General features: G+C 42.2%; 1 protein-coding gene across 2 annotated transcripts; it reads left to right on the top strand.

The window, feature by feature from the left end:
* Nucleotides 1–870: 870 nt before the first annotated feature.
* Nucleotides 871–15021, top strand: LOC132448772 (uncharacterized). 2 transcript variants are annotated; one of them, XM_060040296.1, is made up of 6 exons: nt 871–1328; nt 13312–13585; nt 13677–13745; nt 13832–13918; nt 14113–14455; nt 14548–15021. In XM_060040296.1, the coding sequence occupies exons 3-6, from the start codon at nt 13687–13689 to the stop codon at nt 14929–14931; spliced, it is 873 nt and encodes a 290-aa protein (XP_059896279.1). In that variant the 5' UTR covers nt 871–1328; nt 13312–13585; nt 13677–13686; the 3' UTR covers nt 14932–15021. The 2 variants fall into 2 exon arrangements, with proteins under 2 accessions (XP_059896279.1, XP_059896280.1); XM_060040297.1 differs by lacking the exon at nt 871–1328 and having other exon boundaries at nt 12978–13585.
* The last annotated feature ends 387 nt before the right edge of the window (nt 15022–15408 follow it).

Here is a 15408-nt window from a genome sequence, read left to right as displayed (position 1 = left end):
CACACTTAAAAGAGGGATTAGATTCAGGTTGGCTTGGCTGTGAGAGAGCATGGGGGCATGCTGTGCCCAACCTGTTGTCATTGTGTCAAACCCAATGCTCAGATCACTGGACCAATCCTCAGGCTCCCTGGAAAGCGTCCCCTATAGACCTATCATCCTATAGGTGGGTGCATCGGTAATCCCCTGTATGGATGAACTAAACTCAGGTCCACACTTCACCCAGCATGGGGGCATGGATATTGAGCCTGGTTCAATCCACATCAGGGAGCACACAATCAGCTAAAGACTTAAAGCTTATTGCTACTTCAGGGGCGAGACACATCTCAATCTTACTGGTTTAATTCAACTTCTAGTGTTTGAAAATTCCTTTTCTACCTACTGGAAGAACAAATATGATTTCATTTCTGATCTTTTACGAGATGTGGATTGTTTGTGTGTGTGTGTGTGTGTGTGTGTGTGTGTGTGTGTGTGTGTGTGTGTGTGTGTGTGTGTGTGTGTGTGTGTGTGTGTGTGTGTGTGTGTGTGTGTGTGTGTGTGTGTGTGTGTGTGTGTGTGTGTGTGAAAACAAGTGCATGATTCACGCTAAATGTTTCTGGAATTCACTTTCATTTCCATTCCGCTCTGGAAATTACAACTTGTATGTTTGTGTTTTCATTTATTAATCATGCATTTTTACTAACTTTGAGGTGAAGAAACGTACTCAACAAAAAAGCACATAATCCAAAAATTGCATTACCGATTCAATTGCTTGAGAGAGATTGTGAATTGTACCTGTACCATCCCCTTAAAGGGACACTATGTAATATTTTGAGTAATTCATTACCTCAAATCAACATATTCATTCATAAATAAGTCCTCTCTGCCAAATTATCTCTGCCAAAAATCTCACTTATCCTCCTGAGCGAAGAATAATTAATATTAATATCAATATGGTTACATAGGACGGGTAAGCTTCATGGAGGCTTCCATTTTCTTCCGGTCTATGAGCTGCCGAGAGGGACAAAAAGCACTACGTCATACAGGAATTGCAAACGCGTTTTCACTCTGAGCCAGCGTGACGGTGGAACAGAGCTTAGTTTAGCGAGACGAGTTTTACCAGCAAATTTGAACATGCACCGCATTTTTTTGAAAGACCATAGTTATGCCACGCCACAGGAGAAGGAAATATCGTCGCCAAAAAAACGAAAAAGATAGTTAAAAATGCAACGTGACCAGCGAATACAGAAAAGGAGGATAAACATCGGAGTCGCTTTTCCAAGGTGGAAAGAGCTGATGAAGGAGAAAGATTTTGAAAGGGATGCCGATGTTGCCTGCTTTCTTCTCGACAGGTAAGTCGATGTCACTGTCTAAATTACAAGCTTTTGTCATTGCTTGGTTGTGTAATTCATTAAATAGGCGGCACAACAGTGGAACACTTATACAGTGTTTGGGAGTAACAGAATACATGTAGGGCCTACCGGCGTTACGTATTAATTGTTTGTTTGTTCCGATTTTAATTGGACCCCGGGAAGACTAGTCTGCCGCTTCTGCGACAACTAATGGGGATCCATAATAATCCGTGTATGGTTCGTTCTTTGAATATTCAGATTTAAAACAAAATCAGAAAAACCAAATAACGTTTTTTGGTTTTTCTGATTTGGTTTTGAAACGGAAAATGGGCAAAAGGAATAAACAAATAAACAGAATTTTTCAGTTTTTTAAATCAAAACGGGAATACTGAATAATCCAGTTGCTTATTTTGTTTGTGTGATATTTCAACCCAGTCGCCAAGAAAAAACGTCGACGGTGTACGTTTCCATGAACACTGGAGACGTACTATTACAACGTAAAAACAGCGTGTTATACCTACAGTATCCACGCGTGCCGCTGTGGAGGCGGGTTTCGGGGTTTGGGTTTCACGGCTTTCGCGGCAAATTGTGGACACGATTGTTTAGGGGGGGGGGGAGGTAGACTGTTGTTGACCGGGGAGGGGGGGGGGGGGGAGAGACACGTTTGTTGAGGGGGGGGAGACACGTTTGTAGGGGGGGGGGGGGCACGCTCGACAACGAAAGTTGTTTTTTATTTAAAGCTCGACAACGAGAGTTGGTTTTTATTGAACGAGACTTCAACACGGAACAGCTGCACGAAACGATGGTCACGTCACTCTCGGTGACGGTGTCGACAACAATGAACACACGAACAATGTTAATAGAACAACACACAACCACATAACATCCCGAACCCATCAACCCCACTTGCATAATCTTCAGTCAGTGATTGTGTCTGATCTTTAGTTTTATAGTTATTAGGATTTGATCGGATCGCTCGCATGTTTCAACGTCAGGTTGTCAGGCTGCTTTCGCTAAACTAGCAGCTCACGTGCTTCCTTCCTGCGTTTGTGTTATTAAACTGTTACTTTATGTAACTTTTAATGATATCATCTTGTTAGAAACACGTATATCTGAGAGGCAACCCAGTCGCCAAAAGCATTCGTTGACAGTGTACGTTTCGTGAACACTGGATTACGTCGCATTTCAACATAAAATAGCGTGTTATACACGCACACACGCACGCACACACACACACACACACGCACACACATGCACGCGCACGCACAGACACACACAGACACACAGACACACACACACACACACACACACACACACACACACACACACACACACACACACACACACACACACACACACACACACACACACCAACCCTGTCTCGTCAAAATTACGTTCCCAGAGAACTATTCGGCATTCTCAATTACGTTTGTCATAAAACGTATTTTGTCCGCGATTACGTTTTATTGAACGTATTGCAAATACGTTCGTTGTCAATCTATTTTTTGCCATTCATTTACCTCTAGGATTATGTTTGGTTGAAACGCATTCCAAATATGTTAAATGTCAACGTATAGCACATTATTGTCATTAAGGCATATTTCCCTTTCGGGAAACGTTTAATTTAACGTTATTTTGTCCCTGATTACGTCTTATTGAACATATTGCAAATAGGTTCGTTCTCAACATTTTTGTTGTTATTTATTTAAACTACCTCTTGGATTACAGGCTACATTTAATTGAAACGTATCCTTAATAGGCTACGTTAAATTTCGATAACACATTATTGTCAGCATATAGGCATAGGTCTACCTCTCGGGGAAGCGTACGTTTGATTGTAATGTTAATAGTCCAACGTTATATCAACATGTCACAAGAGGAGAAATTAGCTGCTGACGGGGTAACTGTAGGAGCGGGGGTTGCTTTGTTGATTTCTTTATCTAGGGCTATAGCTGTGGTCAAAGCGGGAAGTGTACGTTGTCTGGGCGGCTGCCTGAACTGAGCTGCAGGAAATTATGTTCACACGTTTCTTCATTCATTCATGAAGGCTATACCGGTGAACGGTGACGTCAGACTCACGCCCACCTACAAACCAATCAATGTCCAGTATCAGCCTGTCCTCTCGGAAAATACGACCACGTTGGTTTGTTCCGCCACAGATTACGACCCATTGGAATTTATCCAAAACGAGCGAACGAGGCCCTCTACATGTGCGGGCAACCCTTTCTCATCAAAATTACGTTCCCAGAGAACTATTCGGCATTCTCAATTACGTTTGTCTAAAAAACGTATTTTGTCCGTGATTACGTTTTATTGAACATATTGTAATGACCTCGCAGGTGACATAACGATGTCGAGTCATTAGTAATTGAAGGAACTTTTAATGGACCAAAACCAGGTCACTGAAACCCGTAACCAACGGCAGAAATCCCACCCAAAACAAACCCCGGTTACCCCGGCAACCCCCAACACGGTCTCACTCACGTGCAGGCCCCCACCTTCGTGTTCTTCCAAGGCCCTCCCCCAGCTGACCTAATGATTCGCCCTCACACTGATTGACAAGAAGAACATTACAATACATGCACACACAGAACAACTGGCATAACGGACAACGAAATACAATGCAACACATAACACAAAAACAATTTAATTGTCCCAGGGTCGCTACAATATCGTAAATACGAATTCGTTCTCAGCCTATTTTTGCCATTTATTTACCGTGTTACTATGGCAGAATAAAGAATAAATTCATGCATTATCATTCAATTTGAACATGTGTTTTTACAGTATAGAGTGGTGGAGAGGGATGACGTATCGACAATAATGAACACACGAACAATGTTAATAGAACAACACGCAACCACATAACATCCCGAACCCATTAACCCCACTTAATCCTAACAACAAAACAAGTTAACAAAAGCCCCATTTGTCAACTGAGAACCCCAATTCCCAGAATCCCCCGCGGCTCCGGAACACGGCGTAGCTCATATTAATCTTTATTATCTGAATGGGAAATGCAATATTTTAGGACAGATACACCATTAAACGCGTTTCTAATGACATTTCTAGCGAGAAATGTACATTTTCCTTACATAATCTTCAGTCAGTGAATGTGTATGATCTTTATTAATCTTTATTATCTGAATGGGAAATGCAATATTTTAGGACCGATTCACCGTTAAACGTGTTTCTAATAACATTTCTAGCGAGAAATATACTTTTTACTTGCATAATCTTCAGTCAGTGATTGTGTCTGATCTTTAGTTTTATAGTTATTAGGATTTGATCGGCTCGCTCGCATGTTTCAACGACGTCAGGTTGCTTTCGCTAAACTAGCAGCTCACGTGCTTCCTGCGTTTGTGTTATTAAACTGTTACTTTATGTAACTTTTAATGATATCATCTTGTTAGAAACACGTATATCTGCCCAGTCGCCAAAAGCATACCTACGTTGACAGTGTACGTTTCGTGAACACTGGATTACGTCGCATTTCAACATAAAATAGCGTGTTATACACACACACACACGCACGCACACGCACAGACACACACACACACACACGCACACACAAGCACACACACGCACGCACAGACACACAGACACACACACACACGCACACACGCACACGGTGCATTTCGCTGCTAAAACAACAACAAAAAAATATTCCCTCAAATAGTATTACTTTCAAAACGTTGGCCAAAATGGCCAATAATATCATTTTTTATTTGGGATGCTTCTAGGACATTTTGGGTGGATTTTGAACGGTATGTGGGGGGCACGTTTTTTGCAGGACCTGGCAACCCTGCGCTGTTGCCCGAGATCTGGATCCACCCCGGCGTGGTGCCGTCTCCTTTTGACCTTTTGACCCCAGACTTCTGGGGGAATAGCTGAATCAATTCATTAGTCAATCAGAAGCATGTAAATATCTTCACGGTGGTGTAAGAGGACGAACAAGGTGTCCTTCAACATCTACGCTTCCAGGCGATTGCAACGGTGCCACACATGAGCATATTCGAACATGTTTAATGGTAGTAATTAGCTGTCGAAATTGGAGGCCTTAATCAATACTGAGCAGCTATTGATTTGCTTCCCGATAAAGATTAGTCACAAATGACATGTTATTTAGCATCTACACGTTGAGCTGAGTCCAATGACACCAAGAACGACACTCTAGCTAATGGTAACATGTATTTTACATGGTACACCTAGGTCTAGGACATGATCTCGGTGTAGCAAGAGGCCGAGCTTGATCTCATTGGACTCAGCTTAACGTGTAGATGCTAATTAACATGTAATTTGTCAAAAATCTCCATCGGGAAGCAAATCTATAGCTGGTCATTATTGATAAAGGCCTCCAAAATCGACAGCTAATTACTACCCCGAAACATATTCAAATATGATCATGTGTGGCACTGTTGCAATCGTCTCGAAACGTAGATGTCAAAGGACACCTTGTTTGCTCTGTTGCACCACCGGGAAGATATTTTCATACTTCTAATGGATTGATTCATATTTGAAGGTTCTCGGAGTGAGACTTTAAGTGGCTGCAGCAGAAGTGTTGAGACGAAAGATGATATCAAGAGATTTATAGAATATTCCCATTCACATTATGATTCTTCGTCGTAACATCCGACCAAACATCCTTTACATTCACAGAGCGAAGATTATGAAAGTCCAGGCTCAGCAAGTGCTCCATCTCGTTGCACCTGCACCCAGCGGCTCGCTTGCAAGATTTTGGCCTGAAGTTCTTCCCAGACCTACACCCATAGCCATCCAACATGCATATCTGAGAATCAGGCCTCTCTTTAATAATGACAAAAAGTTATGAGAGAAACACACATTAACTTTTTGTTATCTCATAAGCGGCGTGGTGCCGGCTCCTTTTGACCTTTTGACCCCCGACTTCAAAAACGTGGCCACAGGCCAGCTGTGTCTACACACCTTTAGCCACAAATGTACACCTCCATCCCACAAAAAATGGGGACTAGAAACTAACCTCTGTCTTACGTACATTTACTGTACTGTTGGAGGTCACGCCCCTTTGCCGACCTTTTCGAGATAGCTAGGGATGCTAAAATGTTTACACACATTTCCCGGGGCCCCGTGTACGACATATCCGAGATTTGGAGTTCTAGCCCTTAGAGAAAAAAAGTTTTCCCAAATGGAGTGTCATTTGGACAAAGCCCCTCAGAAGTGTAGCCTGCAAGACCTAATGGTTCAGAATGTGGTGGAAAAACAGTTTTTGAGATAGGAAGGTCCTACCGCCCTGAAATTTTAATACCTTATTCTAGGGCCTAACTGGGACCTCCGCACCGAAACTTGGCCCGGTCGGACCCCGAGGGCAGGAAGGGGGGGCCTGCCCTCGGGGTCTGACCGGGCCAAGTTTCGGGCAGGAAGGGCCCCCCCTTCCTGCCCTCGGGGTCCGACCGGGCCAAATTTCGGAGCCGAGGTCCAAGTTAGGCCCTAGAATAAGGCATTAAAATTTCAGGGCGGTAGGACCTTCCTATCTCAAAAACTGTTTTTCCACCACATTCTGAACCATTAGGTCTTGCAGGCTACACTTCTGAGGGGCTTTGTCCAAATGACACTCCATTTTTTCTCTAAGGGCTAGAACTCCAAATCTCGGATATGTCGTTCACGGGGCCCCGGGAAATGTGTGTAAACATTTTAGCATCCCTAGCTATCTCGAAAAGGCTGGAAAAGGGGCGTGACCTCCAACAGTACAGTCAATGTACATAAGACAGAGGTTAGTTTCTAGGCCCCATTTTTTGCGGGATGGAGGTGTACATTTGTGGCTTAATGTGTGTAGACAGCGCTGACCTGTGGCCACCTCTTTGAAGTCTGGGGTCAAAAGGTCAAAAGGAGCCGGCACCACGCCGCTTATGAGATAACAAAAAGTGAATCTGTATTTCTCTCATTACATTTTGTCATTATTGAAGAGGGGCCTGATTCTCAGATATGCATATTGGACTGTTAGGGTATAGGTCTGGGAAGAACTTCAGGCCAAAATCTTGCAAGCGAGCCGCTGGGTGCAGGTGCAACGAGATGGAGCACTTGCTGAGCCTGGACTTTCATAATCTTCGCTCTGTGAATGTAAAGGATGTTTGGTCGGATGTTACGACGAAGAATCATAATGTGAATGGGAATATTCTATAAATCTCTTGATATCATCTTTCGTCTCAACACTTCTGCTGCAGCCACTTAAAGTCTCACTCCGAGAACCTTCAAATATGAATCAATCCATTAGAAGTATGAAAATATCTTCCCGGTGGTGCAACAGAGCAAACAAGGTGTCCTTTGACATCTACGTTTCGAGACGATTGCAACAGTGCCACACATGATCATATTTGAATATGTTTCGGGGTAGTAATTAGCTGTCGATTTTGGAGGCCTTTATCAATAATGACCAGCTATAGATTTGCTTCCCGATGGAGATTTTTGACAAATTACATGTTAATTAGCATCTACACGTTAAGCTGAGTCCAATGAGATCAAGCTCGGCCTCTTGCTACACCGAGATCATGTCCTAGACCTAGGTGTACCATGTAAAATACATGTTACCATTAGCTAGAGTGTCGTTCTTGGTGTCATTGGACTCAGCTCAACGTGTAGATGCTAAATAACATGTAATTTGTGACTAATCTTTATCGGGAAGCAAATCAATAGCTGCTCAGTATTGATTAAGGCCTCCAATTTCGACAGCTAATTACTACCATTAAACATGTTCGAATATGCTCATGTGTGGCACCGTTGCAATCGCCTGGAAGCGTAGATGTTGAAGGACACCTTGTTCGTCCTCTTACACCACCGTGAAGATATTTACATGCTTCTGATTGACTAATGAATTGATTCAGCTATTCCCCCAGAAGTCTGGGGTCAAAAGGTCAAAAGGAGACGGCACCACGCCGGGGTGGATCCAGATCTCGGGCAACAGCGCAGGGTTGCCAGGTCCTGCAAAAAACGTGCCCCCCACATACCGTTCAAAATCCACCCAAAATGTCCTAGAAGCATCCCAAATAAAAAATGATATTATTGGCCATTTTGGCCAACGTTTTGAAAGTAATACTATTTGAGGGAATATTTTTTTGTTGTTGTTTTAGCAGCGAAATGCACCGTGTGCGTGTGTGCGTGTGTGTGTGTGTCTGTGTGTCTGTGCGTGCGTGTGTGTGCTTGTGTGTGCGTGTGTGTGTGTGTGTGTCTGTGCGTGTGCGTGCGTGTGTGTGTGTGTATAACACGCTATTTTATGTTGAAATGCGACGTAATCCAGTGTTCACGAAACATACACTGTCAACGTAGGTATGCTTTTGGCGACTGGGCAGATATACGTGTTTCTAACAAGATGATATCATTAAAAGTTACATAAAGTAACAGTTTAATAACACAAACGCAGGAAGCACGTGAGCTGCTAGTTTAGCGAAAGCAACCTGACGTCGTTGAAACATGCGAGCGAGCCGATCAAATCCTAATAACTATAAAACTAAAGATCAGACACAATCACTGACTGAAGATTATGCAAGTAAAAAGTATATTTCTCGCTAGAAATGTTATTAGAAACACGTTTAACGGTGAATCGGTCCTAAAATATTGCATTTCCCATTCAGATAATAAAGATTAATAAAGATCATACACATTCACTGACTGAAGATTATGTAAGGAAAATGTACATTTCTCGCTAGAAATGTCATTAGAAACGCGTTTAATGGTGTATCTGTCCTAAAATATTGCATTTCCCATTCAGATAATAAAGATTAATATGAGCTACGCCGTGTTCCGGAGCCGCGGGGGATTCTGGGAATTGGGGTTCTCAGTTGACAAATGGGGCTTTTGTTAACTTGTTTTGTTGTTAGGATTAAGTGGGGTTAATGGGTTCGGGATGTTATGTGGTTGCGTGTTGTTCTATTAACATTGTTCGTGTGTTCATTATTGTCGATACGTCATCCCTCTCCACCACTCTATACTGTAAAAACACATGTTCAAATTGAATGATAATGCATGAATTTATTCTTTATTCTGCCATAGTAACACGGTAAATAAATGGCAAAAATAGGCTGAGAACGAATTCGTATTTACGATATTGTAGCGACCCTGGGACAATTAAATTGTTTTTGTGTTATGTGTTGCATTGTATTTCGTTGTCCGTTATGCCAGTTGTTCTGTGTGTGCATGTATTGTAATGTTCTTCTTGTCAATCAGTGTGAGGGCGAATCATTAGGTCAGCTGGGGGAGGGCCTTGGAAGAACACGAAGGTGGGGGCCTGCACGTGAGTGAGACCGTGTTGGGGGTTGCCGGGGTAACCGGGGTTTGTTTTGGGTGGGATTTCTGCCGTTGGTTACGGGTTTCAGTGACCTGGTTTTGGTCCATTAAAAGTTCCTTCAATTACTAATGACTCGACATCGTTATGTCACCTGCGAGGTCATTACAATATGTTCAATAAAACGTAATCACGGACAAAATACGTTTTTTAGACAAACGTAATTGAGAATGCCGAATAGTTCTCTGGGAACGTAATTTTGATGAGAAAGGGTTGCCCGCACATGTAGAGGGCCTCGTTCGCTCGTTTTGGATAAATTCCAATGGGTCGTAATCTGTGGCGGAACAAACCAACGTGGTCGTATTTTCCGAGAGGACAGGCTGATACTGGACATTGATTGGTTTGTAGGTGGGCGTGAGTCTGACGTCACCGTTCACCGGTATAGCCTTCATGAATGAATGAAGAAACGTGTGAACATAATTTCCTGCAGCTCAGTTCAGGCAGCCGCCCAGACAACGTACACTTCCCGCTTTGACCACAGCTATAGCCCTAGATAAAGAAATCAACAAAGCAACCCCCGCTCCTACAGTTACCCCGTCAGCAGCTAATTTCTCCTCTTGTGACATGTTGATATAACGTTGGACTATTAACATTACAATCAAACGTACGCTTCCCCGAGAGGTAGACCTATGCCTATATGCTGACAATAATGTGTTATCGAAATTTAACGTAGCCTATTAAGGATACGTTTCAATTAAATGTAGCCTGTAATCCAAGAGGTAGTTTAAATAAATAACAACAAAAATGTTGAGAACGAACCTATTTGCAATATGTTCAATAAGACGTAATCAGGGACAAAATAACGTTAAATTAAACGTTTCCCGAAAGGGAAATATGCCTTAATGACAATAATGTGCTATACGTTGACATTTAACATATTTGGAATGCGTTTCAACCAAACATAATCCTAGAGGTAAATGAATGGCAAAAAATAGATTGACAACGAACGTATTTGCGATATGTTCAATAACACGTATCCACAGCCAAGATACGTTTTTCAGACAAAATACGTTAAATGAAACGTTCCCTGAAAGGGAGATATGCCTTAATGACAATAATGTGCTATACGTTGACATTTAACCTATCTGGGATACGTTTCAACCAAACATAATCCTAGAGGTTAATAAATGGCAAAAAATAGGCTGAGGACGAACGTATTTGCAATACGTTCAATAAAACGTAATCGCGGACAAAATACGTTTTATGACAAACGTAATTGAGAATGCCGAATAGTTCTCTGGGAACGTAATTTTGACGAGACAGGGTTGGTGTGTGTGTGTGTGTGTGTGTGTGTGTGTGTGTGTGTGTGTGTGTGTGTGTGTGTGTGTGTGTGTCTGTGTGTGTCTGTGCGTGCGCGTGCATGTGTGTGCGTGTGTGTGTGTGTGTGTGTGTGCGTGCGTGTGTGCGTGTATAACACGCTATTTTATGTTGAAATGCGACGTAATCCAGTGTTCACGAAACGTACACTGTCAACGAATGCTTTTGGCGACTGGGTTGCCTCTCAGATATACGTGTTTCTAACAAGATGATATCATTAAAAGTTACATAAAGTAACAGTTTAATAACACAAACGCAGGAAGGAAGCACGTGAGCTGCTAGTTTAGCGAAAGCAGCCTGACAACCTGACGTTGAAACATGCGAGCGATCCGATCAAATCCTAATAACTATAAAACTAAAGATCAGACACAATCACTGACTGAAGATTATGCAAGTAAAAAGTATATTTCTCGCTAGAAATGTTATTAGAAACACGTTTAACGGTGAATCGGTCCTAAAATATTGCATTTCCCATTCAGATAATAAAGATTAATAAAGATCATACACATTCACTGACTGAAGATTATGTAAGGAAAATGTACATTTCTCGCTAGAAATGTCATTAGAAACGCGTTTAATGGTGTATCTGTCCTAAAATATTGCATTTCCCATTCGGATAATAAAGATTAATATAAGCTACGCCGTGTTCCGGAGCCGCGGGGGATTCTGGGAATTGGGGTTGTCAGTTGACAAATGGGGCTTTTGTTAACTTGTTTTGTTGTTAGGATTAAGTGGGGTTGATGGGTTCGGGATGTTATGTGGTTGTGTGTTGTTCTATTAACATTGTTCGTGTGTTCATTGTTGTCGACACCGTCACCGAGAGTGACGTGACCATCGTTTCGTGCAGCTGTTCCGTGTTGAAGTCTCGTTCAATAAAAACCAACTCTCGTTGTCGAGCTTTAAATAAAAAACAACTTTCGTTGTCGAGCGTGCCCCCCCCCCCCCCCCTACAAACGTGTCTCCCCCCCCCTCAACAAACGTGTCTCTCCCCCCCCCCCCCCCCTCCCCGGTCAACAACAGTCTACCTCCCCCCCCCCCTAAACAATCGTGTCCACAATTTGCCGCGAAAGCCGTGAAACCCAAACCCCGAAACCCGCCTCCACAGCGGCACGCGTGGATACTGTAGGTATAACACGCTGTTTTTACGTTGTAATAGTACGTCTCCAGTGTTCATGGAAACGTACACCGTCGACGTTTTTTCTTGGCGACTGGGTTGGATATTTAGATAAAACCACAATGAATGCCGGGAAAAAAATACATATAAAGACGTTTCAAACTTTCCATTGAGTCTCGCATTCTACAATGGCCAGCTTTATTGTTTTCCGTGGGAGCCGGCGACTTAGTCTGCGAGTGGACGATATGACCGTGGAGAAGATCGCCATGATATTCCAGGTGGCTGTTTACTAAGAAACCTAGCTGGTCATAAAACATTAAAATACATCTAAATGACAAGTAGCCTACATATTGTACAATAGGCTACATAGAAGAAGAAAGAAACTAGATTTCTTCTTCGAAGGTTGTGCTCCACACAGAACCTCCTCACCGTCATAACGGAGCACTTCGGTGCACCAGATTGCTTTAGAGCGGTACTGATCTCGTCGTGTGTCTTTCCATTGTCAAATAGTTCACGAATAAAATCCCCATATGGTGAAGTGCGGCCATAACTAAGGCTAAATATAATTGGACAGTCTATTGCTGGTTTAGGTGGTAGGCTCTTTTTTCTTCGCTCGCTGCCTTCTGCCTTCTGGTGTAGCCTACAAATGTATCTATTTTTGTTTTTCTGTTTCGGGTTTAAAAAAACAACAAACAAAACACAAACACAAATGAAATGCCGTTTATTTGTTTATTCCTTTTGCCCTTTTTCCATTTCAAAACCAAATCAGAAAAACCAAAAAACGACTCTGTTATTTGGTTTTTCTGATTTTGTTTTAAATCGGAATATTCAAAGAACGAACCATACACGGATTCATAATAAACAATAAACAATATTCAGAATACAAATTATAACTAACTGTATTCCGTTAGTTACAATGTAAATTGTTGGTATTTAGAATACTGTTACATTGTTGAAATCAACGGATTACAATGCGTTGATTAGGATGCGTGCTCAGCCGCACGCATTATGGGAATTATTGTTTTGATTATCGGTAACTCCAAGACTACCAAAGGCTATGTCAAATTTTATGTTATCTGACATTTTATGTAATCTGACATTAAATGACCTACTGTTATTTATCATCTGTATAGTTATTTGTCATGTTGGAAAGTCCACAACTGCTGGAGTCAAGTTCCTTGTCTGTAAGAATGCTTGTTCAATAAACCTGATCTGATTTGTCCATCTAATTTGTCCAGTTATGAGAGAACTCTTGGGATTCGGAACGAATCAACCCCCATGAAGCCAAACCGGAATGAAGTGCCAACTGCTGCGATATTGTCCAGTATTTCCAGTGGGACAGATAGGCAAGTCATCACATGGAAAATAATTTTTTCATTGTTTGTTTGACTACGAGTTTCTTATAAAACTTTCATCTACCTGTACCTCATAGTGTGTTATGATTATTGTTTTCAGAGATGAACATCTATGCGCAATTGCAGAGGCACCGGAAATTTAAACTCTTGACAACAGGTAACCCATAAACTCTCATATTGTTTATTATCTATTTTGTGTGTTACATATTTTCATATATGTTTTTATTGATTATTTATTCTCCTCCTAGCCTGCATGACATGAGCATTGGAGAAGAGGAACTGAATGAAAATGCCTTCAATGATCACATGAACAGTGTGTTAGTGGGCTTCTATTCTGTCATTGGTTTCAATTGAGTTGTGTAGGCGTCATTCATGACATTTCTATGTACTGGGTATGTTGTAGGATTGATTGGGCAGAAGAGGGGCCCACATTTCACAGGGACCCGGACGACAGCTCTGATGAGGAATATCTTCCACCAATTTCTTTGAGGTGAGTCAAAATCTATTACTACTCTTTACTTGGTTTTTGTGCTGAGTTTTTACATATAAACAATGTTCAGTACTATTTTTAAATGTTTCTATTCTTCTTGTTGACACAGAGGTTTGGGTCATGGCTATATGCTGAAAAGTTATGGAAATTATTTGGTTTAACTGTGTATGATTCCTGATGTTCTGCCTTTCCAGAATGGGTGGTGCACTGAAGGGAGCGCAGGCGATAGATAATCTACCAACCATCGGGATCGATGAGACTGTGCACGACCTGCCTGCCCCTGAAGTCCTTTCTGATGAGCCCTTGACTCTCAAGCAGCCAATCTTTCCAGGCCCTCAGAAGGTCCTTAGTGACGCTGATATCGTTGGCGTCAGAGCAGCAGTCATGTATGAGAACAGCTTGAGGCAGCTTGTCACATTTTTAACTCTGCCAGTGGATACATGCACTGGTGTCTTGAGGAACGGTTCGGTGTGTGAGAGTGTTGCTCCCTTTCCAACAGTCATCGCCACCAGGGGCACTGCAATGAGCGTCGAATGGGTAAGCCTTGACAGTAACTTCAAATCACAACGAATGGTAACAGACAGCACTGTATATGCATTGTGAATTTATAAGGCTACTCTGACCACTAGATCTGCCCTAATGGACATTGCCTATGGCGGTGGAACTCCCAGCCTGTGTTGAAGTTTGGCATGCAGGCCGGGGACTTTCTACTTTCCTCAAACATCTTGCTGTCTGGAAACAACTACGCTAAAGTTGCTCTCCTCCTCAAGTTTATGAACATCCGAATGGTTAACCTGACCACCCACTACACAATCCAGGACACGTACTGTGTTGACACCATCAAAGAATACTGGGAAGAGAAGAGGTCTGAGGCCATCAGCCGACTTCAAGGGAAAGATGTTGTGCTCTTGGGTGTGTATTTTTATATTTTACCTTGTTCTACATACATTTGTATAGTGTTACACAATGATACCGATTTTGCAAGCATCTGTCATACATGTGTTGTATTTTGAAATTAACTTATTTTTCAAGGTGATGGCAGAAATGACTCACCAGGGCATTCGGCACAATACTGCAGCTACACAACCATGGAGCTTGATTCGAAGGAAATTGTCTATGTAGCCACTATAGACAAGCGGCAGACAAACTGGAACTCCAATATCATGGAAAAGGGAGGTTTTATCCAGACTGTGGAAAAACTAACCCATGAGATAAAGGTAGTGGAATTCTGCACAGATGCCCATGTCCAGATTGGAGCCCTTTTGAGTAAGTGGTCAACAGATAAAATGTTAGTGCACAAATATTGAAATGCTGATTGAGACACCTGGAAATAAAATGATTCCTTACTTCACAGACCCAGACAAAGGCAGATACAATGAGCTCAGGATTCACCACAGCCTGGACATTTGGCATGGTGCCAAAAACCTGTCCAAAAAAATTGCTATTGTAAGTTCTAATACATCCAATTTTATACATAACACTACCCTGTA

The sequence above is a fragment of the Gadus macrocephalus genome, chromosome 20, assembly GCF_031168955.1.
Source record: "Gadus macrocephalus chromosome 20, ASM3116895v1".
Taxonomy (NCBI): Eukaryota; Metazoa; Chordata; class Actinopteri; order Gadiformes; family Gadidae; genus Gadus; species Gadus macrocephalus.
Note: the sequence above shows the minus strand (reverse complement) of the source record. Positions and strands in the feature narration are given on the sequence as shown.

Bases quoted from the DNA above. Each gene is read 5' to 3' on its own strand.
- LOC132448772 (XM_060040296.1), top strand. From the start codon at position 13,687: ATGAGCATTGGAGAAGAGGAACTGAATGAAAATGCCTTCAATGATCAC. The intron at 13,746-13,831 runs GTTAGTGGGCTT...GGTATGTTGTAG, and splicing joins AATGATCACATGAACAGTGT to GATTGATTGGGCAGAAGAGG. The intron at 13,919-14,112 runs GTGAGTCAAAAT...CTGCCTTTCCAG, and splicing joins CTTCCACCAATTTCTTTGAG to AATGGGTGGTGCACTGAAGG.